Here is a 24,042-nt window from a genome sequence, read left to right on the forward strand (position 1 = left end):
TCCTCCCCCTCCCCTCTGCGCCGCCGGCCCGGGCCCACAGAGACGCAGCACCGCGCGCCCGTCCCCCTCCCCGCCCTCCCCGGTCACGTGCCCGCGCCGTCGGCCGCGCATGCGCGGGGAGAGGCCGCCGAGGGCGGGAGTCGCCCTTGGGGTGCAACCGACCGCCGCTCCCGCCGCGGGGGTTCCCCGATGCTGCCCGCCCCCTGCTCGCCCGGCGGCGGTGGCGGAGAGGCCGGCAGGCAGGTAGGTCTGTCTGCCTGCCTGCCTGCTTGCCTGCCTGCCTGCCTGTCTGTCGTCTCTCGCGGTAGGAGCGAGCCTCAGGGTCGGGAGGGGGCTGAGCCCCCGCCCGACCTCTCTGTTTGTCAGGCGTTTTTAGATCTGCGCGCCCAGAGTCTTTAAGGGATTTAGCTAATACCGGCTGTGCCCTTTTATGGGTTTCTCTGGGCTCCCCTCACGTCTGGCGTGTCCTGACGGGAAGGTCGGATTAGGGACCCGCAGTAGGCCTGGCCTGGCCCCGCTCTGCTCCTTGGGCTCAGGACTGAGGGGCAGCCGTCAGGTTTGCAGTGGGAGAAGGCCCGGCTGGGACTTGCGGTGGTGGGCGGCTCTGCTAGAGAGGAGAATGTGTTTCTCTGTGCCTCTCGTGCTGCTCTGCCACAGGTCTTAGGTCTTCAGATGATCTGATTTTTCAGCAGTGCTGGTCTGGTGGTGGTGTACGTGCGCAAATTAGCATGGGTGCATTGCAGTTGGGAGCGTTTTTGGAGTCTGCACTTTCTTTTCCTGGACTGGAACATCCTCCATTGTTTGCACCAGATGATTTTGCGGTAGCTGTGTAGGTGAAAATAAATGCCCTGCTCACTAGAAGCAACCTGCATGCAATCAATAAATTAAGCAACTTGTGGAAACACTTTTGAATAAGCAGTTACTCCAGCTGTAGTATTTCAGACTGAGCGGATCCTCACAATAAACCTACAACATGTTTTTCCAAAGACAAACCTATAAAACTCATAATCCTAGTGGATATGGACACTGAAGGATTTAATAGAGATACTGATTTTATAGCTCATTATAATACAAATCTCCCCGATGATCTCGCTACGCATTCCAAAAACATTGGAATGCCTTTGTCCCTTCACACCCTGGCTTTCTGAGGGTGCTGAAGAATCCCCTTGGGTCATTTCTGCTCCTTCAGTAGCACCTGCTTTTTTCTTCAGAGATGGCCTATCTGATACACATCAGATTAAGTTATTGAACAATTGTTCTCAGTTTGTATTTATCTTTGAAATCTGCTTCTTTAATTTCAGACCTAAAGAAGGGTTGTACATCTGAAAGCCTGCCCACTTTCTTTAACCAGGTTATTTGGTGTGATGCAAGACACCACTTCTACCTACAAGTTTTACCTTCAGGTAAAAATGTTTTTATGCGGCCCCAACTTTGAAAACTTCTAACTAGAGGAAAACAAAAACTCAGCACAGCACAGCATCAGCTTCCAACTTATATCCAGCACCAGCAGTGCTGCCGATGTTAACATCAGCATGCAAACTTCTGGGATTTCCTTAGAGGGGAGAACGGAAGGCGGCAGGGCAATCCTTGCCCTGTGGGTTAGCTGCAAAGGGAACGAGCCTCTTGGCTTCGTGGGCATTTGCTGGTGGCAGAATTGAGCGTGTGTCGATTTTTGAGTAGAAAAGGAGACTAGCCTGCCAAAAGTAAGGATGGAAAAAGTATTGTGATGTAACCCAAATCCTATACTTTTCATCCTCTGAAGTCAACCTCGATTCTCAGTCACGAGCGATGGGCTCCTGACGCCATGCAACCGGACATTGCTCTGCTGACTTCACTTAAATAACACATCGGTCAGGAGAGTCTGTATTTATGTACTACGTGATTTTACAACACCATTTGTGTTGCAGAGGACTTTCTGCTTTCCACAGATGTTTAGACCTGGTAGAGGATTCTTTTTCCTGCAGTTCTTCAGAACTCACTTAGGCTGTTACAGCATTAAGTGGAACATTGCTATTTCTGTTTTACTAGATGTTGCTGTTTTGCATAATCCAAACATATGTTTCTCCTAAAATACATTTCTTAATGCCATATGCCACAAAGATAGCAAGAACATCAAGTTTAAGCAATGGACATGTGTTTGGCTATAAACATGGACATATTGACTACCCGTGTTGATGTAATCACAGTGAGATAAAACTGCTTTCAATCCATTACATTCAGTTTCTTAACCCTGTTCCAGAAAACCCTTTTCAAGGTCAGAAGATATGAAAAGGCCTAAGCTCATGAGTGCCAGCACACTTCATAGGCTGCAGGCTAGTTTTGTGTGAAAAGATCAGCTTTGTAGTCTTAAGCTGACCGTAATCGGTACAAATATGACTTCTACTCTGTAATAAAGAAAAATTATCTCTGAACAAAAAGCCACCTTAGCAAAAAATCATAGCTTTTATCTGTCCTATGTTGGAGAAGTCTTTTTTTTTCCTGTCATGCAGAGCTTTGCAATGTTAAAAACAAGACACCACCTTTTGGACTAAAATATTGCTTACAGAGATAACTTTGTCTAAGCTGTAAACCCCCTTCCTGAGGATAGCAGGCATGAAAAGCAAGGGGCAGTTTGCCCTTCACATAATAAAGCACAGATGAATTACTACTCACCCTATCTTGACTGGGTGTGTAAGAAACTAAAGCATCGCCCTGCAGCTGAGTAATGAGTGGCTGACTCTGGCCACTGTCTTGTGACCAGAACCCCCGCATCCCTAAATTCACTTTGGGCAGAGTCCGTTTTTACAGGACTGCCAAATGTATATTTTATCGCTGTTGGCACATCTTTGTTTTTTAAAGTGTCAGGCGATCGCCTAATATACACATGCAACATTTTTAGCTCCTTGTCATCATGGCAACAGGGGCAGCTGGAGAATTATCCCTGTGTTTTATTGTGGGTTTTTCCCTTTCCCTACGTCTCAGTAGCGTGGCTTGCAGAGAGGGCTTTTTAATAAGTACTTTTGTATAGTGCATAATGCTACAGGGATTCAATCCCTTAAGCACAATAAGAAAACAAACACTATGAGCAGAGTCTCAGAAAGGATTTATGTGAGTATCAGTATTTTCTTCCTTAACTACAGTCCTATTCTTGATTTCGTGGTGGCTCATGGTATTCTTTGTTCCAAGTGATTCGGTAATCTCAGCAATGAAAGGCCCAAAATCCTGGAGTGGGTAGATTTCACAAGGAGTTGGTGATACTGTAATTTGCTGTTCATTTCAGTGTTGACCTTTGCCTGTGCAAAATGTAGAAGAAACCATTTTCGCAGTTAACCCTTCCTAATCTCTTGCAGGTGTAGATATAGTCAACACAATAGTTGGTTTTTAAAAGAGAAAGCTTTAGTATTTGGCTAACGCAGCCTGATCCTGCACCAGTCAACCTGTTTTGCCAGAGACTTCAAGGATCGAAATCCTGGGTCCCAAATATTCAAAACTTCAGGGGTAAGAGGAATTTCATGTGTTACCCTCTTTATTTCAGAAGCTGTCTTGCATTGATCTGATCAAGTATATAGTTATGACTCACATATCGAAAACATATAAGGCAAATAATGAAAATTGTGCCTCCTACTAAAATTGTTTCTGTAAACATTCATGAATTGATCTAAAAATCCACTTTTCTTCAGAGTTTGCATTACAGGAAAAACGCAACTAATGTTCAAACTGCATTTCTTAGGTAACTTCCTGATCTATCTAGCCAGTTTCACAAAGGTCAAATATATTTCCTGATTACGGCCCCTGTAATTTTGTATTCCATTCCCTGCATTATCCATAATGCTTTCAAACATTACCAAACATTTTTTCCTGTGCTTCTTTTTTTTTTTTTTCTTGATCATTCTTTTACCTGCTGAACTCTCACTGCTTGCTTCTTTACAATTTCTGCTAGTATAATGACCTGGGACTTTGATTTCTTTTGTCTGTGCCCACTGTACCTTTTTAGCTTTCCATCTTGTCTCCTTCTCATGCAGAAGTCAACTGTACGTTCGTGTTAACCTCCCCTTGTTGCTCCCACGGCACAGCAACCGTACTCTGCGGTTCCAGGAGGCGGCATCTCACGAGCGTGGAGGGCTATGTACCTCTTGGAGGAATTGTGCCAACTTCTCCTTCCACTCCTGCTGGCCATCGAGGTTAAAATGTCTGGAACAGAGATCTTCTGATGAACGCAATCTTGGTGCACCTGCAGGAAACACTGTCTGCGTCGTGCCAGTAAAAGATGTAGAATCAAGGCAAGGCAAAGTTGTACCAAGAATACAACAAAAGAAAGGAATTGCACACATAGCTAAAAATTAAAAATACCCTAAATTTGCAAATGTCTCTGACCTGTCAAGATTTTGTTGTGGGTTTATTCCTTAGTGATAATGTAGTTTTTTCATCAATGACTTATTCCATTTTTATCTTCCTTAGTTCTGAATAGTAACAGACACATTATCACTGCCATCCCAGGACTTTCAAAGGGATGAATGGAGGCTAGGGGGAAGATTTCACCTCATTCCTGGTCCGCTGCAAGTGCAGAAGAGGGTGACAAAGAGGTTCTTGGATGTCATATGCTTCCATTTTTTCTCTCATATAGGATTTGACAATGCTGCAGCCACTGGGTGATCTGTGGCTTATCCACAGCAAGCCTAAACTACTATCATAATTTTCCATCAGATCAGAAAAAGAATCTGTCTTGTTATGTGGACACACAGTTGTTCTAATTACTGCAGGGGAAGAAGGAGGATGCGTGGCCAGGGAAAGGAGTGGAATTGCCTGGTTTGGTCGTATGTCATAATTACCAATTCGTAGTAATTGTCAAGCTGTGTTTTTTGGCACCAGTAGTCCTCTAACTCTTTTAAATGCTGTAAAGATAAATACCTAGAAAGGTAAAAGCTATAAAAAAATTAAAATAATTATTAAAATAATACTCAAGGAAATAGATCAATGCATTAACAAGTGCAAGGTTACGTAATTATTAACAGTTCTTCCACATCAAAAGCATGTTTCCAGAGCCCATATGAGCAGGTTGATCACTGTGTCTATCAAATACAAGGGTTCAGACTCTGCTCAGTGATAATAAATACCTTTAATATGGAAATATGACCATAATTTAGTATTTTTTTAACCTGTGAACTGAAGGCTTCTCAGGTAAGCCCAAGAGATACATGAATACCTAGTTGGTTTTGTTGTTAGGAACACACAGAAGTGACTCTGACCTCACAACCAACAAAGACCATACTGATGAGGAATTTTCAGAATTAATTAGTCTTGCTAGTCTAGAAGCGAGATAAAATTGCTGGAGAAGAGGCTTCTCGGGTAACTCGCACAGCTGTGCAATAAGCTATCACAGCTCCTGCGGGGCGAGAAGCAAATCCTCCGAAGGCTCCCATCAAAACCTGCCATCACCGCACCCTGCACGCTACCTACAGAGCTTGCAGAATGTCATTCCGCCGGCCTGCACATCAAGATGACACTGCTCCAGCCCGTCAGTTTGCCTTTGTTTATTTAATGTCCCTCTGGAAAGACAAGGTTTCATATGGGGTATGACTACCACGGAACAGAGCGATGTGGATGAGCAGTTACATGACTATTTCAGCTAAATATTTTCACAGTTCTCTTGTTAAGTTGTAGTTGTTTATTACAAGTGAAATATTTTTCATTATCCAAGTGCTTTATGACAAATCTGAAAGCAGCTTAAGTGTTAGTGCAGTATTGATCTTACCGTTTACATGTTTCAAGTAGTTTGCTACAAATAATCCTGACTCAAATGCGGGGTTGCTTCTGGAAAACATTACACGTCAATGTAGTATGGTAGTGCGGGAAGTTTTTCCTGTGTAAAAAGAGAACTTAAACCCTTTGTGCCAAATGCATTTAGATTCTAGATATTCTTCAGGCTGGTGATACCAACCAAAACTGAAATGACCGATATAAAAGTGAATTAACCCGCGTTAGATGCATCCCACTGTTTTACTAGACAGAGTAACAAGAATTTATAGCAACCTGAGACGTGAGTTATGTATCGCTTATGGTTTTGTGTAGCAGTGATTTTGGAGATAAAGGTTTTCTATTATTAAGTGCAAATAGGATACCGGTAGTGGTTTTCTTCATGGGAAGAAAAGCTGTAGATATGAATTCTCACCTGAAAAAGCAGGTTTAAATTTGAATTAATGTTAAAGGAATTAACAATATTTGTTTCTAACTTCTAAGTAACGTCTGGTTAAGGAAAGAAATTGGCAATAAAAAAGGAGTATTGTTATCCTTAATTAATAAGGATATTTATTATTCCTGTATTCCCCCAAAAATCATCTCACAAAACTATCCTGAAAACCGGTGACTGTACAGTAAGATTTTAATTTACCTGAAAACTCTCAAGTTGTTACTTTCACCAATCTAAAACGCCGTACAGATTTCAGGGGCAATTTTAACTTAATTTTCCAATTCTACCCTCGACAAGCGAGGCTACAAAACATTACATGAGTAACACCTTGAAAACTGCCTGAGTACATAAGTTCAATAGGATAAAACATCGAAGTACTCCGTTTGTCAAAGAACAATCACCATCTTGCATCTCTGAGTCTCCTCCCATGTAGTGTGGGAGAAAGTCCTGTAGTCAGTAAACATAAAACGGTACCATGGCAATGACAGATAAGTATCTTCCCCCCCCCCCCTTTTTTAATCTCAGTGACCTTTCTCCCATAGAAGAGGGATTGCACCACAACCTCCGTTTTAGATGTAACATACTCGAAGTTTTATTTAATGGCACGTAACACTTGTAAAATTTGAAGTGGTGAAAACCTCACTGTTCTTTTCTCTGTGCTACCCTAATGATGACACTCAAACAAGTTTCACAGGTGACTGATAATCACTCCTGTGTGCTCTTTGCTAGCTCTTCCGATCGTTGTGCAAGACACCGAGTTCACAGCATTGGTATCTTCCCATAAAATTGCCACCTAATGAGCCTCATTTAAAAAAAATCCAACTCCAGTTTATCATTTGTCAAAAAATCCCTCAAATTTGAACTTTTTCCATGGGAAAAACTACCTAACGCCTTTTCTGCTGATTGCAAAGCTTCGGTCCGTCTTTAAAAACCAGAGTAAGAGTTTAATTTCCAAATCCACTCAATCCCAAAATAATGAGTTCCTGCTATTTTTCTCTTACTCAGTTGTTGAAGTCAGGTTTACGCCACAGCCTCTACCCTTGGTTTTCAGCTAGGAAAACTGCTCTTTCTCATTAGCGCCTACACACGAACATTGGGCTTTTGTTGACTCTGCAGTAGCTCTTACTCGCTTAAATTATACTGCAACATTTGAGATTTAACAAAATAAAGAGAACTAGGGACACAAAGCGTGGACTGAAAAGTTAACTTTCCTGCCCCATTCCTTGCCCACTTTATATATTGCATAAACCAATAGATTTAGGCAGGTGTGGGGAAGACCCTTGCAACAGGAAGGGTAAAAACAAGGTGAAAATCCCGAACAGCCACGGCTGCAACTTACACCTGTGAAATTGGACCTACAGCGCTAAAACGCAGCCAGAAGCAGCCAATCTTCCACACTTACTGCCGGTAATTAAGGAATGCCTTTCGGACGTCGTGTTCAACGCAGCTGTTGAATACAAAGGCACGATGACTCTTGAAGGCGAGTCCTCCTTTCTTCAACCTCAACACCAAAAAGGAATTTCATGCCTTGTGGAACACAGTTCTGACCCTCCCAGGCACACGGAGGGAGTGTCATGTTGGAGACCGTCAGAGACTTCTGCAGTGGCTTATACATACCCCGGTGATGAAAACCCATAACTCAGCAGGGCTCTTCTCAGGGCTCACAGTTAGTAAAGAATCCGGAAGGGGTTTTTTTTTTGCTAAATCAGTGGTTCAATTTAAAATTTGCACCATCAGATACAGGACTAGCTGACTAAGTTAAAAGGAGAGTTATGGGACACCTGAAGTCTTCAAAGTGTCCTCTTCCAGGCTATTCAGGAATACCATCCTTTTTAAGTACTCAGTTGTTTCTAAGAATTGTGCATTCTTGTACTTCAGAGCACACCACCAACTAAACACTTTATGAAACAAATACTTCAGAACCATGGAAAAACCCCCTTTCATTTTATACATGCAGTTTCACAACCTATTACCCAACTACTAATTTTATTAGCAATTTGCTCACCATACAGCCATGAAAATCATGGTTCTACGTATGAATACTTGCTCATGAATCGTCATAAATCAACAGAAACACAGGTTTAAAAATTTTCAATTTTGAAATTTATTTAGAACTCAGGGTTTAAGCGTGGTAAGTTTCCAATTGTCTGATAATAGCACACCCATGTCACTGTCACGGAAATTGCACTAATCCCCTCTGCCCCCCTCCCCCTTAGAAATCTGGTTGGTTTTAACAGCCGGTGGTTTTGCAAATAGTGCGCTCTGGGGCACTACTGCATTTCCTGAGTGTTCAAAGCTACTGTATGATACATTAAACTGAAGGAAAAACAATTAAATTATTATTCAGAACTAAACCAGCTATTTTACCTTACTGCTGAAGTATGGAATCATAAAATGTAATGTATTTTAATAGGAGATTGTTTTGGAATGCTTAAATGGGGGGGAAAAAACAACACCTTTTTTAAAAAATGACATCCTTTCTGCTTCAGTTTTAAACTAAATAATTTTTAACTTCAAGTCATTAACCTCAAGACTACTAAAAATGGCCAAAGAACTTAAGACTTGCTCAGACCGAAATGTAGTTGGGACTAAAATACCCAGGTCGGTATTCCTTGACCTTGTAGGGTATTCCTAGTGGCTCTAACAAAAGCAGCATAACAGGGTATCTCTGGTTCCTGTTTATCTTTTTAGTGCTCTTGAAAATGAGCTGCTAACAGCACTAACCAGAGTGCTCCTTAAACATGGGATTTCAGACAATCGCCTTGCAATGCACTTCAGCTTTATCGTGCAAAACCAATCTAGTCATAAACATCCCCGCATTAAACACAATAAATTGTGCCAAACTACGCCATGTGAATAAACATCAGCTAATCTATCAACACATTGACACGTGTCAGCTTGTCTATCAAGCATTGTTCAAGCCCAGAGTAAAATTTCGTTTGTCAGAACCGAACTCCTCCGTGGGCAGACTGCATAGTCTACGAAAATTACTAGTTTTTCTCCAGAAAAATCTCTTCAAAGTCACATTTATGTTGGCAAACAGGTTTAGAGAGAGTTTCAGCCCTCTAAACTCACCATGAGTCAATAAAGAGGTCCCACAATCTGTCGGTGGGACTTTTCCATGAAAGGCCACAACCACTTCTTGATCGAAACAAAGCTGAAGCGGTGGCAGCTGAAGGAAACGCTAACTACGTTGGTCTTGCATCACTGTTTATGATGCATTAGATTTATTTGCATTTACAGATGATTCAGGCTGCAGCTGAACAAAAAGCAACTTCTTGTCTGAAGTTTATAGGGGGTTTTTTGTGTGGTTTTTTGTTTAATGGAAACTTGTTTTGAACAAAGAACTGTCAGTATAGGCAACTACCAGCAGGAACTACCAAGAGATGATGTGTTCCACTCTAGTTTTGTGACAGTGGCTTGCCAATCCTTTTCCCCTAAAATATTTGTAAAAACATTGGAAATACCTATGAAACTTATAAAACAGCTCCTTAAACATCTGCTTAATGCCCTTTCCTTCAAATATTAAAGACCCCCACATCTCAGGGTCTTTTTCTGTGGCTACAAGGGAGAGGTTGAGGAAGAGGTAAAAGATAGGATAACTGCTATCTTTTCAGTTGCTACGTTACAAAATTTAAATCACTACTACTCTAAAGATTAAATACAGACTTTACATAACCGATCACAACAATGGAAATAAACCATAACTGAAACCATATAAAATTTATATCAGGTCAAGTGACAGTACATTGAGAATAACCTTATATGTTATACAGAAGATAATATACACAGGTTGTAAGAGTTACTTTTCCCCTTAAAAGCCACTGTCAGTAGGATCACAGTTCTTACTGTACAGACAAGTGACTGGAATATTGGTAATTACTAATGGGGAAAGTTTAGGTTATAAAAGAAAAATCTATCAAGTACACCTTTACACATGTCTATACTATGATTTAAATTAAAAGCCTGAAGCGTTCTCCTACATACTCCACTTTCAACCTAAACGCTGTCAGTATACAAACCTTAGGGAGGGCACTTCTAATCAAACCAGTAGGACTATGCTAAAGGACAGCTATCTTACAAAGGAGATTAAGTCCAGATGTTTAGAAACTTTAACAATAAGAGAAAGTTAGAAACCCTAAACAGCTACTCGTATTTAACTATAATTACCTTTTAGAGAGCATTAGACTAAACTTGAGTATTTTCTATTGTCTTTGTATTAAAAGAAAGTTCTACCACACCTAAAGGATAAGGCATAGCCATCTACTAATTGGCATATTTGTTTATTTGTCTCAGTTTGTGAAAAGGTCCTTATTTGTGTAAGCAGCAAAACAAATTTCAACTGAATGATTGCTATATGCAAAAGGACTGAAGGCAATTGCCTCTGCAGTGAACTTTACAGTTCTCAACAGCACACACGCAACATGCTATCTGAAAAAAGTTACTAACTGAACTACATGTATTAAATACTGAAAAAAGTTTTACATTTTTTATTATAATTTATTTTATTTAACAATCTAAGAAGTTTGCAGCCATCAGAAGTTCCAGTGCAATTTCAGGTGCAATTGGGAATTCAGGAATCTCCGTAGAGCTGTTAGTATAGCGGACCTTGTAGGTGAAATACATGCATACTTTGGATAGGACATGGGATGGGATCTCTCTAAAATTCACCTCATTTGTTTCATTTTCTGCAAACTGTCCTGTAGAAAAAACAAAAACAAAACACCACACCAAAAAGTCAGAATCTCAATTCACTGCAAAATGAAACGCCTTACCACACAAATACAACACATTCTAAATTGCTCAAGTCCCGTATGCCCAGGTATTAGATGTTCTTCAGTGCAAAACATTCACGACCCTCAATATTAAGATCCCCTGCATTACAAAATGTTTATTTTGGCTGCAGCCTATTAACAGTATTCCGAACAACTACACCGGAAATTCAGGTTTAATTCTGATGCTTGCTTGACAGGTGCTCTAAAACTGTACTGTGTTCTGTTCTAAAGATCATGGTAACAACATAAAAAAAAAAATTAAAAAAGGTATCAATCCAAATTTCTAGCTGTCTTATCCAAGAAAAAAAAAAAAAAAAAGGTTTAAAGATGTTCTGCATCCCCATAAGCACACTTATCAGTAGTCCCTTCTGTGACCCCACTAGCTTTGAACTTCTCACTCAGTTTCAGGCAGATCTGACAGAGGGTTGAAACCTCAAAGATGCGTTAAGTTGGTAAGCTGTGAAAACAGGCAGGCAGGAGCAACCGGGAAACCCTACCTGTACTGGAGGGAAGGTTACACACGAGTTTATCCCTGTTAGATACTGAAGAATTTATCCAAAGCTCAAATCTCAAAACACAAGTACATTTGAAATTAGCTTTCCATAGTGCCTATAAGCATGAAACTTGGATGATATGAAGTCATCCAGTGGTTAGTCCCACAGCCTTTCTGCTGTGATCTTTGTCCCGCTTCTCCTCATCTTTCTTGATTTTCAACTCATTAAGCTGAAAGACAACACAAAACCCACCAACACGTACTCCATTTTCATGGGACACCTAGCAACGTTTGGTTCCCACTAGTTCTAGGGGAATCCCCTTCTAACTGCAAAGCAGAGCTATTTACTAACGTCTGCATGCACCGAAGCCGAGCTGGCTTGAATTCTAATCCAGGAACAGAGGGAAGCAACAGCAGAGAGATGTCAGCATATTGGCAATGTCACACTACTGTCACAGAGAACACATCACTGAAATGATAAACTACTGATCCAGACAGCAAGAGTACTTTTCCTTGTGAACCCATTTACCTTGCTAGTTTTTATCCAAAATATTCTTGAATGCTGACTCCTTTACAAAGACAGTTTTCTAGTCCTCTAAGCAGACTACTTCACCTTTTATTCCTTTGCATTGTTCGTGGAACAAATTCAGAGCAGGTCTTGTAACTACTCTTCCTCTTATACGTCTGGGAGGCTGACATGGAGTGGGTCAGGCACAACAGACATGCTACATATTTTCAAATGCAACCATTACAATGATATTTGGCAGAACATTAAGCCGAGAATTTTAATTGCTCGGTTTGCCCAACTATTACTAAGTAATTTAAAAACATATTAAGCAAATGGATCTCTCCAGTAATCCCCCTTGCTGGAATCTAGAAGAGAATATAGGAATGACCATACTCAGACCAGAGCTTCACGTAGCCTCCTGCCCACCACTCAAGTGGCCAAACGTAAATGTACGGGATGGTAGTACAGAAGAGGGAAAGCACAGGCATTAACTTCTCCCTGTTCTCTCCTCCACCCTTTCAGTCCTCAAGAATTAGTTCAGACACTTCTTAAACCAGAGGTAGTCTCACATATTTAGTATCACGTGAGGTCCTTCCCTTCTGTAAGTTTATCTACCCTCCTCTCAAACTTAGGCTAACTTTTGTCACTGAGCTCAGGAACTCCTTGACACAGGATCCTGTGAACACATTGTGGCCTAAACCCCAGCAGGCAGCCAAGCACCGCACAGCCACTTGCTCACTTCCCCCTGCAGCAGACAAGGGAAGAGGAAAGGAAGAGGAAAAGCAAGAAAATCCGTGGGTTGAGACAAAAAGTTGTCTAATAAGTGAAAGACAAGTGGAGGAAGAGAAAGGAAACAAAACAACTGAAGCAAGGGCAATCACTCACCACCTCCCACGGGTACACTAATGCCCAGACAGTTCCCAAGCAAAAGACAGCTACCCTCCCTAACCCCTCCTCTCCCTCTTTACTTCTGAGCATGACGTTCTATGGCATGCGATCTCTCTTTGGTTAGCTTGGGTCACCTGCCTGGTGGTGCCCCCTTCAAACCTCTCGCGCACCCCTGTGTCTACTCGTTGGGTGGGGGGAAGAGCAACAAACAGAGAAGGCCTGGATACCGTTCAGCGACAGCTAAAGCATTGGTGTGTCAGCGGCATTGGTTTGGTCACAAGAGCCCTCTGACCTGCTATGAAGAAAATTAACTCTGTACCAGCCAGACCCAGTACAGAATACTAGAAGTTCCACCATGGAGGTGGCAATGAAAAACTACCAACTCTTGTTGGTTTTGAACTTCCTCAAGGTCTCATACCACAGGAAACTAGTAGTAATGCCACTGTAAGAACACTGACTGTCCAAAAGTAGACAGAGTCCAATTACACATCTGGTAGCATGGTACCGCACAGAGGTGGACTGTTCCACAAGGAACAGGAACTAAGCAGGATCTGGAAAAGTTCTCATTTATTCTAACTTTCACTCACCGCATGATATAAATTCAAACTGTCCAAAAGTGAAAACAAAGGACGTGAAGGTACCAAATCGTTTGTACCTACCTGGTCCACTCAACATAGCTTTTATTGTTCCTGATGTTAATGCATGCTCTCTTTTTACAATGAACTCATGGCCATCAGAGGATATTAACTTCACATACATAGCGTCTGGGCCCTCACACCCACCGTATGTTTTCTCTTCTCCATCTATAATGGAAAACAGATTAACAGCTTCAGAACATGATGACTGAATCACATCACCAAGAATGCAAGCTGCAGTCTTTTCTACGACCATATTCGCTGACCAAAGAACCCCAGACAACCAGAAACAAGACAGAAGCAGTTGGCATATTTGTAGATGACTTCTCTGAAGCGCTCAGCAATCTGTTTTGAAGTAAGAATTTTCACAAAAGTAGGAATTTTTTTTTCTGACATGATTTCTAAAAATCTATGTAGGGACGAAATTTTCCTTTAGACATTCTCAAGTGAATTGAACATGCTACTGCTTCCCTTCATAAGGCTATTGCCATGTTTATCGTACTAGTACTTACTAAAAGTTACTTAAATACATATCTAATACTTAAAAATGCAAACTGCAAGGAAAAAAAGCACTTTTTGAAGCACAGGTAAGAACAAAAGCAGTCAGTATGCCTGTACTGAAGAAATGACATGAAATAAGACTCACCCTCCCACACCGCCCAGCCAGACCCCAAACCATACAGCACTAGTGCACACCCGTGTTGTGACCTTTAGGGGAAAACAGGGAAAGTGCAAAAGCACTAAACCCCCCGACAGTTTTGACTGTGTTTTTTCTGTTTCCCTTCTGTCTCACTATGTACCCGCTCTCCACTTGGTTTCTCTAGAAGCCTTTATTCCCCTTCCCTTTCCATTTGTTCATTTATTCTCTCCTAGCAGTGCTATCTTTAAAACACTCCTGTTGCCACCAGCGCACTGTTCATTCTGTGCAGCCTGACCAGTTTCCTCATCTTGCCCGTCTTGCCTATTCAGGCAGCACGCTCCCTGGGGTAGGCACCGTTGACTACTTTGCACCTCTGCAGGGATCGGCACAATAGGACACCACCGTGCTGAGGAGACTGTCTCTGTAGTTGGCCTTTGTATGTTCCTGTATAAACTCTTAAGTAATAAAGACTGCAGTAATATTAAAATATTTTTGAAAAAATTAATGTAAAAAACCCCTATCCTACTAAATATACAATTCCTATCAAATTCAAACTAGGAAGTTAATGCCTTTTTTTCAAATAGTGTATTTTCCAAGGGACTAATATAGCAAGCATTGCTAGAATGCCATTAAAAAACACTTGAATTTGACACTGCACGTAACATTTGATTTTCAGGAAGTTAAAAATGAAAGTCCTGGAAGTTCTTCCAGCTTGGAAAAGTATAACAGAGGAGATCTGTATGCTTCTAGAAAAGTAATACACTGCCAGTATTTTATGATTGTATGCAGAAGCACAGAAGAAAAACAGATACAGACTACAAACTTGACATTTGTTTATTAGTGTCATTTTTCCTTCTGACAAAACATAGAAATTCTATTAACTATATTAGAATAGTACCTCGCATTGTATCTAGTGTTACAGCTAATAACATCTCCCCATCAATTAAGTTGCTTTGTGAATTTGAAGTTAAAATTGAATTACCATGTAGTTATTGCCAATTTTAATAAAGTACTGCCAGTGCCAAACATGCTAAACTACATTCAGAAAAAGCATAGATAAAACAGAATCTGTGTAATCACATTTCATTAGCTAGCCACTTGCAGAGGCAGATTCAGACATTTAGTCAGATCACACAGATGTAATTCATCAGAAACCAGTCCTTATTATGATCTCTCAGCCAGACGCCAACAGCCTGACTGTAGTTAACAAACAAAAAAAATACATAAAACATAGTGAAATTTTCCTGTCCGCTACCTGAAAGTTTAGTGCTATAAAAGCCTAAAGGCATCCTATTTTAGCATGTACATTGTCAGCAGCATGCATATTAAGCGAGTGACGTTCATTGGTAGATAGATGCACGCTGAACAAGCCTTTCGACAAATGGACAGTCACTTGAGAAAATCCCCCTAACGAACATTTGTAGGAAGTTCCATCAACTTTTGAGGCTACAAGAAAAACAGTGACAAGATCAACATTCAAAGTCTTACAATCCATCTCCTCTACTGATGTAAGAGAGAAAATGCTTCACATTACAGGAAACAAAAAAAACCTCCAAGATGATGAACTTACCCATTCTCTTCTTATAAAAAAAAAATGTTTCTTTTCAACAGCAGCTTTTGCGATAGGAGCGTCTGAAAAAACACAAGTGGCAGTATTTTCAGTCAGTAGTACAATTTCTTAAGTCAGCTTTAGTTAGCCTTTATTTATCATGAACACTCTTCAAAAAAGAATATGATGATACACAACATGCAATGTTGATGAGGACTAAGTTTTTAAAACATTATCTCCTGAAACTTATCCTTGCTATCCAGAGATCCCTACCATATTCAAGAATCTCTGAGTTTTAGCTTACTTTGTAAAGAAGTTGTTCCCCTACATGCTTTGAAGACCCTTGACTATAAAGCCAGAGTTATTTCAAGAGCCTTATGACTGTTATCACTACAGACACCATCCATGCAATGGTATTGGGGAGGTAAAGAAAGCAAGTTTTGCCACACTGCAAAAGGCACTTCAGAGACTGAACGGCTTGTCTGCAGAAAAAAAAAAAAAGTCAGCGAACAGTTCACTACACTGTGACTAGAGGAGTGGTTGTCCTGCCATTCAGAGGGACCTTGACACGCTAGAGAAAGGGGCCAACAGGAAACCTATGGAGTTCGTCAAAGGGAAATGAGAGGAATTACCCCAGGCACCAGTACTGGCTGGAGGCTGAGCAGCTGGAAAGAACTTTGCAGAAAGAGACCCGGGGGTGCTGGTGAACACCAAGTCAAACAGGAGCCAGCAACGTGCCCTTGCAGCAAAGGCAGCCAACAGCACCCCGGGCTGGGTTAGGAGGAGTGTTGCCAGCAGGTTGAGGCAGGTGATCCTGCCCCTCCACTCTGCGCTAGTGGGACACATCTGGAGTGCCAGGTCCAGCTCTGGGCTCCCCAGTACACGCCAGACTGAGCCAAGTCCCGCAAAGGGACACAAAGATGCCTGAGGGACTGGAGGACCTGTCATAGGACGAGAGGCCGAGAGAACTGGGGTTGTTGAGGCTGGAGAAGAGACGGCTCAGAGATCAGTTTAATCAGTGTGCACTAAATACCTAGCCTCCAACCTGTCCTTCCCAGGAGACTGACACTTCCTGAGGCAGCCACCAATGTCACCTAGATAATCTACTTCCGACATTCAGTGTAGGTATTCACACGGCAAGTTAACCAGGAGCTTCCATAGCTTACAAATTGACACCCAGCTTGCTGCATACCTAGCATTCCGCCATGTAAATGGATCCAAAGAGTTTGGAAGAGAAATGTAAATGAATCCAAACAGAAATGGAAGTACTTATTTGCAAAACAAATAGGGCATGTTCAGATACAACATATATTTCTTTAAGCCAAAGTGCATCTCTGCTGTGGAAAAAGGAAACTTTGGAAGAGAAATTCCACCCACCCACCTGCTGTCCTAAAATTCCTTTCATGTCAACAGCTACTCTCCAAACATTAACCCAGTACAAATCAATGAACAACTGTTGTGTGCCCATAGGTTCAGGAAAACAGCACCAGTGATTCTGGGTGGTTTCCCAGACGATACCCAGGGTCAGGGCAGCAAAGAGGCTGTTCAGAATTCTGACAATTCATGTTGCTTTGAAAAGCCACAAGCAACAGCAGAGGCACGAACTGCAATTACTCACTAGAGAAGGACCCCTGCGCCAGAGGTGTGAAAAACCAGAATAGAGACCACTCCCCCCATCCCCTCCCTCCTATGTTTCTGGTAAAAGCTTAGCAAAAAGCGTAAGCAAGTTGAGGAGGGAGGTGAAAGATTTGGAGGAAGTTTTACAGAGACCTCTGTGTCTCTTCAGAAGATGCAGCTCTTTCTATTGCAGACAGCTTCACTCCTCAACAGCACTTTGGTGCCAATTTGTTCCATCTCCCTCTTTTCATAACTACAAATAGTCTGGATGTTTCCTCAGACTTTCACAAGGCGGCACTTGTTATCTACACCTAATCAAAGTACACATGCATAACCAACAGTTTTTAGTTGTCTGTGGAGAACTGAGCATCCTCCACTTACATTGCTGTTGTCTCTGAAAATCATCCTGACTTTACGGAAATATCTTGTAAAATATTTTCCTTCCCCACCGTATAGGGAACATCTTCACCTGTACTCTTGCAGGTGAAAAGTTCCTGAATACAGAGAATAATATTCAAGAATGCCCTCTGACAGCTAACTTGCGTACGCTGTCACAGAGACACCTTATTACCAAGTGCTAAATGCCATCGCATATTCAATAATCCCAAGAAACCATCCAAGGAAATCACACTTGAATGCTGGAGCCACTGCGGCACAAAACCAATAGGATCTTTCACCCTATTTCAACATTTTTTGTAAATGGAAATCAAGCACCTTATCAGAGAGTGTCTGTTTCTCAGTAACTGAAGGGATACCTTACATTATTATTTCTACTTCGCAGAAGAGGATCCCTTGTGCTACCTCTTTTTCTAACCACAAAACCCTTCCCTACATTCCAAAGGAGTAGTGAGACCGCTTATTTATAAATAATAACTAAAAAAGATACAGAAGAAGTGACAGCATTTTGTGGAGGTACTGGCGACGACAAAATGTGCCTTGGTTTCCAATACAAATAATGCCACTAAGTACAGCAATATAGACAGGCGAGTTAGTGGGAACTCAAGTATATTAACACCTCGCAGGATAAAAGCATAACTTGAGGAGGCTAATACAATGAAGGGGAACTGAAAAAATGCCTACACCAAAACATCAGAGTTGTCCCAAAAAATTGCAATGAGCATTTTAATAAAATCAAATGAAATGTGCTATTATATGATTAGAGAGAAAAAAAACCACAGTACTTAACACTTGAAGAAGAAAAAAAATTATCAGACTCGGTGGTCTGAATTCAGTTGTATTAAAAATGAACACAGGATAAAAATGCAGTAAGTGTTGGCAGATTTAGGACGTGCTGGTCTAATCCAATACCTAAAAAATGAACCAGTCATTGCCTTGAAAAAAGGCAACTCAAGGAAGATGCAATCTGAACTCAGTAAATCATCTGGGGTTAAATGAGTGTGATAAGAGGGTAATCTTAAAATGCAAAAACACCTTACTACAAGATTATGGTATGATGTAAACATGGAACAACTGGACTAGAAAAGAACTAGTAGTTCTTCCAAAAATTGTATCAAACTTTGGTCTTAAACAATGTTGCCAGAAAAGAATTGGTAGACTTAGAGGAGACAGAAATTGACACCACTGCAACAAAAGGAGAACAGAGTATCACACACGAAGTGACCAGTCTTGAAACACGGCATACTAGAAGCCCCATGAAATGAATTCCTGCACGTGGGGACCGATATGAGCTTCTTCCACGTAGTCAGGGCTCGTTGTTTGGAGTACAGTCGTTCTGTGATCAACTATAAACGGATGCAGCTCTGTAGGGGGAAAAAAAAAAAAGGGGGGGGGGGGCGCAGAGGGAAGAGGCAAATGCAGATCAAGGATTTCTTTGCAGTAGAGACAGGGAAATACGAACACTGTTGCACAACAGCAACAGCTTGTCCGGAATACCACGCACACCATTCTCAGTTCCTGTTTTCAGGGAAAGAAGTCCTAATTACAAGAACTACAGAGAGGAGCCTCAGGTATGACCAAAGACCCTGTTGTGTAAAAGAAAAATTACTCTTGCTTACCAAAATGAAACTGGAATGAAGATAAACATAACAACTCTTTATAAGGATAAACATCAAAGAGAGAGAAGTGCCAACACTATTCCTCAGTTTAAGTCCAACAAATGAAAGTAAACTAAAAAAAAGTAAAATTTATACTGCTATTCCAGAATCCAAGTTCAGCTCCAAATATAGAACAAACCTAACATTCTATGGCCAAAAGCAGAAGATGCAGAAAGCCTACCTGCTTTTAAGAAAAAGGTATCATACCTTCTGTTATATGATGCTCGACATGTAAGCAAGTAATATAGTTTGGTGTCACTGTTTTTATTCTGATATAACAATGTGTCATTTAAAATTAAAAAATTAAATCTAAAAAAAAAAATTGTGAATACTATTAGGAGTATAGATTTCCTCTTGACAGCAGAAAGCAAATAAAAATCAGAGTCAGTGCAACAAAAGAGGAGAGAAGGAAAGAAAACAAAGAAACCTGGGAAACCTGGAAAAAATAAAAAAGCAATAGTACCTGTGATAGCATCTACTGGTTCCTCTTCTGGGTGAAGAAGCGGTCAGTGTGTCATGACACTTTATGAAGATTAGAACATACTGCAGCTCAAAATTATTATTTTGTGAAAAGCATCTCCCTCCCAACAACTACACCCAAGTTATCCGAGACAGTATTAACATGATCATGTGTGAGCCACAGCCTGTTTTTTTTGGGTTTTTTTTTTTTTTTTTCAGTAAACTACCTTTTCGGTTCATAAGTTTATAGAAAAATAAGTGGGAACAGCAGAAGAAATATACTGAGTTACTGGCACAGAAAACATGCAATATTTGATTATTTTTGATAGAAAACTTGATTTAACACCCCCCAAAACCAGAAAAAAAAATGCACATTGAAAAATTAGACAAATGAAGGATGCAGAAATCCCCACCACACACAAGTTATTGCTTATACGTGTATTTCTATAATATTATCCTTATACTATACATATAGTAAAAAGAGTGTGGAGGGAAATATTCTGCACAAAATTACAAAAAAAATTTTTTTTTTTAATTGACAACTGCACACCTTTAAGTAGTAAACAACAGGTTAGAAACAGGAAAACCAAATGACCTGGTATGTTCTCTTACCAGAAAGTCTTTCCTTACAGTGTCTTTTCCAATACACTATTTATTGCAAAACTCGTCACTATGTTTCCCTCCTGTATAATGGAAACCATGTATGTCAATGATAATATTTGCCAAGGCAACAGGCAGAAAGAGACTTGATGAGGTTTCTGAAGATGCCTGGTAACTACCTATATTTTAATGAGCTTTCCACGTTTCAGTTGCCTCTGTCTGACTTTACCAAGACCATCCCAATGCAGCAGCAGGGAGGAGAAAAACCCCAGTTTTCTGAACACTCAAACACTTTCCTTTTTTATTATATAACCCTGACCTGACTATTGCAGACTCCTGCAAAGAACCACTAATTTTTGGTGAAGTACAGTCAGGATTCCATTTCCCCTTCAAGAAGCTTATGTATCACACGCAAGAAAAAACCCTGAAACGGGTCCATGATGCTTCCACCTTGCTCCCGAAGCTGCACACTCATCTCCCAAGCTTCCCAGAATTTCCAGAACGTCATTTCCTTATGTATCTTGTATGTCGATGAGACCGGCACAGACTTGAAGGACGCCAATTTAATGAACACATGCAACCACTGTGCAGACCCCAGAACCACATTGCTTTATTCTGGTTACCTCAAGAAAATTAAATCTACGCAAACATTTCAAACACTCTGATTCTTTGATCCCACAGAAAACTCTTTCAAAACTCTGATTCTGATCTAAGGAAGGTCAAAGAGCTTCTAATTCATTAGCTGCACAACACACCCATGGCTTTTGTATGCTTCATCTGGTGACACTTCTGCATTTGGAAAATGTGGGGCAAAACACAAATACCTTCACAAATCCTAGGTTTGACACTTTCTTCGTGTCCTTTGTGTATCAGTAAGAGTTCATCAGTAAACAAAGGCTGTTGTGTGTTAAACCAGTAGCGTCCTACTGTTCAATCCTAAATGCTAGTCCTATTCTTGTTCCCACACATGAACTTGTTTAAAAATACTACTCTTCAGTTCAGTATTCATGGATCAGTACACATCAAAAAATAATTAATGTAAATAAGATTTCAAGTGTATTTAGAAAAAAACATGAGGGAAAACTGGTTTGGCTCATCTGAGTCACTATTCAATACTCATGGGCACCAAAATTCAAACATTCGGGGGCACACTGAAGTGTGACAGGAAGGTATCTGCAGGTGAATGCTAGTTCAGGGAAACGGGAGATGAGGCAGGATACCATGTATGGAATATCAAAGATCTCACATAAGATGTTCTTTTTCTATATAAGGAGACTTTCCTTTTCAGTAATTCCCAAGAAAGTTTTAAAGGAAAAAAAAAAAGAAGGCAGGGGGGTGTTACTGTTTTCTTCTGGACATACAATAAAAGCCCTGTACTGGACATCTCTTGCCATTAGGGGAAAAAAGGCTGCTAGAATATTGCAGAATTTTACAGGGCATGGATTTCTGCTCTCTTGTTATAAGCATTCATTAAAAACTACTGTTATGCAAACTACCCTATAATGAAGATAATTAAATTCCGAACTTTTCTAGGTGCAAGAGAACTTGTCAAAATAAATCAAAATTCCTTTATTTTAATCTGACAAAACTCACACTTTTATGACAAAACTTAAGGGTTTCTTGTAGTATACACTGAGAATTGCAAAAACACAGTAAAACACCTGAAGCTAAGTATGCTTTCGAAAGAGATTCGTTTATACCCACACAATGCGTAAGGGACAGAAACGTGAACACAAATGTATCAGGAAAAGAAATATGAGACTGGGAGATTGAAGAAGGTACCTCAGAGAATCCACTGGATTGCCTCATCTCTAACAATATTCAGTCTTCACATTAAGTCTACACAAAACTACCTAAATCTGCTCATCGCTCATTCTAGATTAAAAAAAAAGATCTCAAATACAACAAACCTCTGATACAACAAGAAAAAAATTAAATGCAGAAGTGCTGAAAGTTTCTAAAGATTATCTTAGAGCTCCCAACATTAACATGAAATGTCAGCAAAAATTCTGTTGACATAACTTAAGCACGTTAAAAGGCTGATCTCAAGGTATTAAGGTGTGTACTGCATGTCCAAAGATGGCAGACAAAATATTCTAGAAAAACTAATTAACACTTATTCCCCTTCTAGGTTCCTATTCGGTTAATAAAGATTATTTCTCTCCCGACAGTATTTTTTGTTCTTATTATAGCAAAAGGAGGAAACTGGAGCATGTAAGGCATTATTCAGAAAGAAGTGCACAAAGTGGTTCTTATCCTAAAGGTCTCTCGCACGTCTATTTATCTATGTTTTTCTGGCTCACTTCCAAATTGAACTTTTGCAAGTGATCTTCAGCAAACCCAAGTAAACAAACAACCTATGACTAACCAAGTCTCCCTACAGCACAAGGCTGAACTCACAACCTACGGTATTAAACACCTTTAATAAAGTTCCTGCTCATGGTATTACGTGGTGTAAGAGTGGACTAGCTGTCAAAGTTAACTGCTAGCATCACCATCACCTCTTCACACGTATATCTAAAGGCATCAATAACTTACCAACGCTCAGGTCCCCTTATATTAAAGCAGAATCTCCCTCTGAGGAACATACCGCACTCAAAGGCATATTCTTACTACATGTACGTGTACCACCCTTTTCTGTCAACCTTGCTTTGCTTATATTCGTCGACCATTACAGCTAAAGCACTTTAGCCATCACTTCTCACCTTGATATAACAACCCCTGGGGGTGCATCCTAAATTCTTTCGGCCTTAGTTTTTCCCCTCTCTCTAGGGCCTGGCGTGGGAAGAGGGTGGACGTCATTGGTGGCGGAAAAAGTTTAAGAGCGATATTTAATTAAAACACTGTTCCGGAAAACCTTTTCCCGGCGGCGCCTGTATTTCAAGGAGACCGCTTCACTCCCGCACGCAGAAAAGAGAAACGTGCCCTTCGCCGTCGTCCCGGCGGGGAACACTGACCTGGCACCGCACCTCTCCACACCCCCCCGACGGCTCCCCGCGCTCCCTCGGCCGTTCCAAGCTCCGCCGCCCGGCTCCCTTTCAGCCTACCCCCGCCACCCCCCCGCCTCTGGGAGCGGGACGAGCGCGGCGCAGAGGGCGAGGCCCGTTCCCCTCCCAGGGGCAGGCCCCGGGGGTTCCCCCTTCCCCATTTTTCGTCCACCCCCCCCCCGTACGACGACGGTAGCGAAGCCTCCCCACCCCCAGCGGCGCCAGCTCCCGCCGCCCCCACCGGCCACTCACTCGGCAGCGCGCTCCCTCCGCCCCGCTCGCAGGGCCCCCGCCGCGTCGGGCCAGCTGCCTCCCGGGAACTTCCGGCAAGGTCACAGGCCACTTCCGGCCCGGGCGAACGCCCCCCCCCCCTTAGCGCCTTGCCCTTGGAAGGCGTGCGGCGCCCGGCTCCCGGCATGCTGTGCGGTGGCAGCGGTGCATGCTGGGGTGCGTAGTTCGGAGGGGCAGGTGTCGGTCCGCCATGTTAGGAGCGGTGCGGGAGGGGCGGGCGTGCCCGGGCGGCGGTTCCTGCCCTGGGGCTGGCGGGAGCCGCGCTGTCCCAGGGCCTGCCGGGCCGTGCCGGGGGCAGGCAGAGACCGGAGCTTGCCGGACGCGGGTCCTAATTGCACGGGTAGTCGCTCTCGGTCTCGCCCCCGCCGGGCTGTCCCCGC

At 41.8% G+C, this 24,042-nt stretch overlaps 1 protein-coding gene across 1 annotated transcript; it reads right to left on the bottom strand.

Annotated features, from left to right (window-relative positions):
- Window positions 1-9,874: 9,874 nt before the first annotated feature.
- ELOC (elongin C) lies at window positions 9,875-15,725 on the bottom strand. Its single transcript, XM_009956124.2, has 3 exons — window positions 15,676-15,725; window positions 13,490-13,633; window positions 9,875-10,866 (listed from the first exon to the last, which is right to left on the bottom strand). Exons 1-3 carry the CDS (start codon window positions 15,677-15,679, stop codon window positions 10,676-10,678), a joined length of 339 nt encoding a protein of 112 aa, XP_009954426.1. The 5' UTR covers window positions 15,680-15,725; the 3' UTR covers window positions 9,875-10,675.
- Between the last annotated feature and the right edge of the window lie 8,317 nt (window positions 15,726-24,042).

Source organism: Leptosomus discolor, chromosome 5, assembly GCF_034619465.1.
Source record: "Leptosomus discolor isolate bLepDis1 chromosome 5, bLepDis1.hap2, whole genome shotgun sequence".
Classification (NCBI taxonomy): domain Eukaryota; kingdom Metazoa; phylum Chordata; class Aves; order Leptosomiformes; family Leptosomidae; genus Leptosomus; species Leptosomus discolor.

Excerpts from the sequence above, each read along its gene's own strand:
- ELOC (XM_009956124.2), bottom strand. Across the intron at positions 10,867-13,489 it reads AGCTATGTTGAGTGGACCAG|GACAGTTTGCAGAAAATGAA; the intron begins GTAGGTACAAAC and ends TTTTTTCTACAG.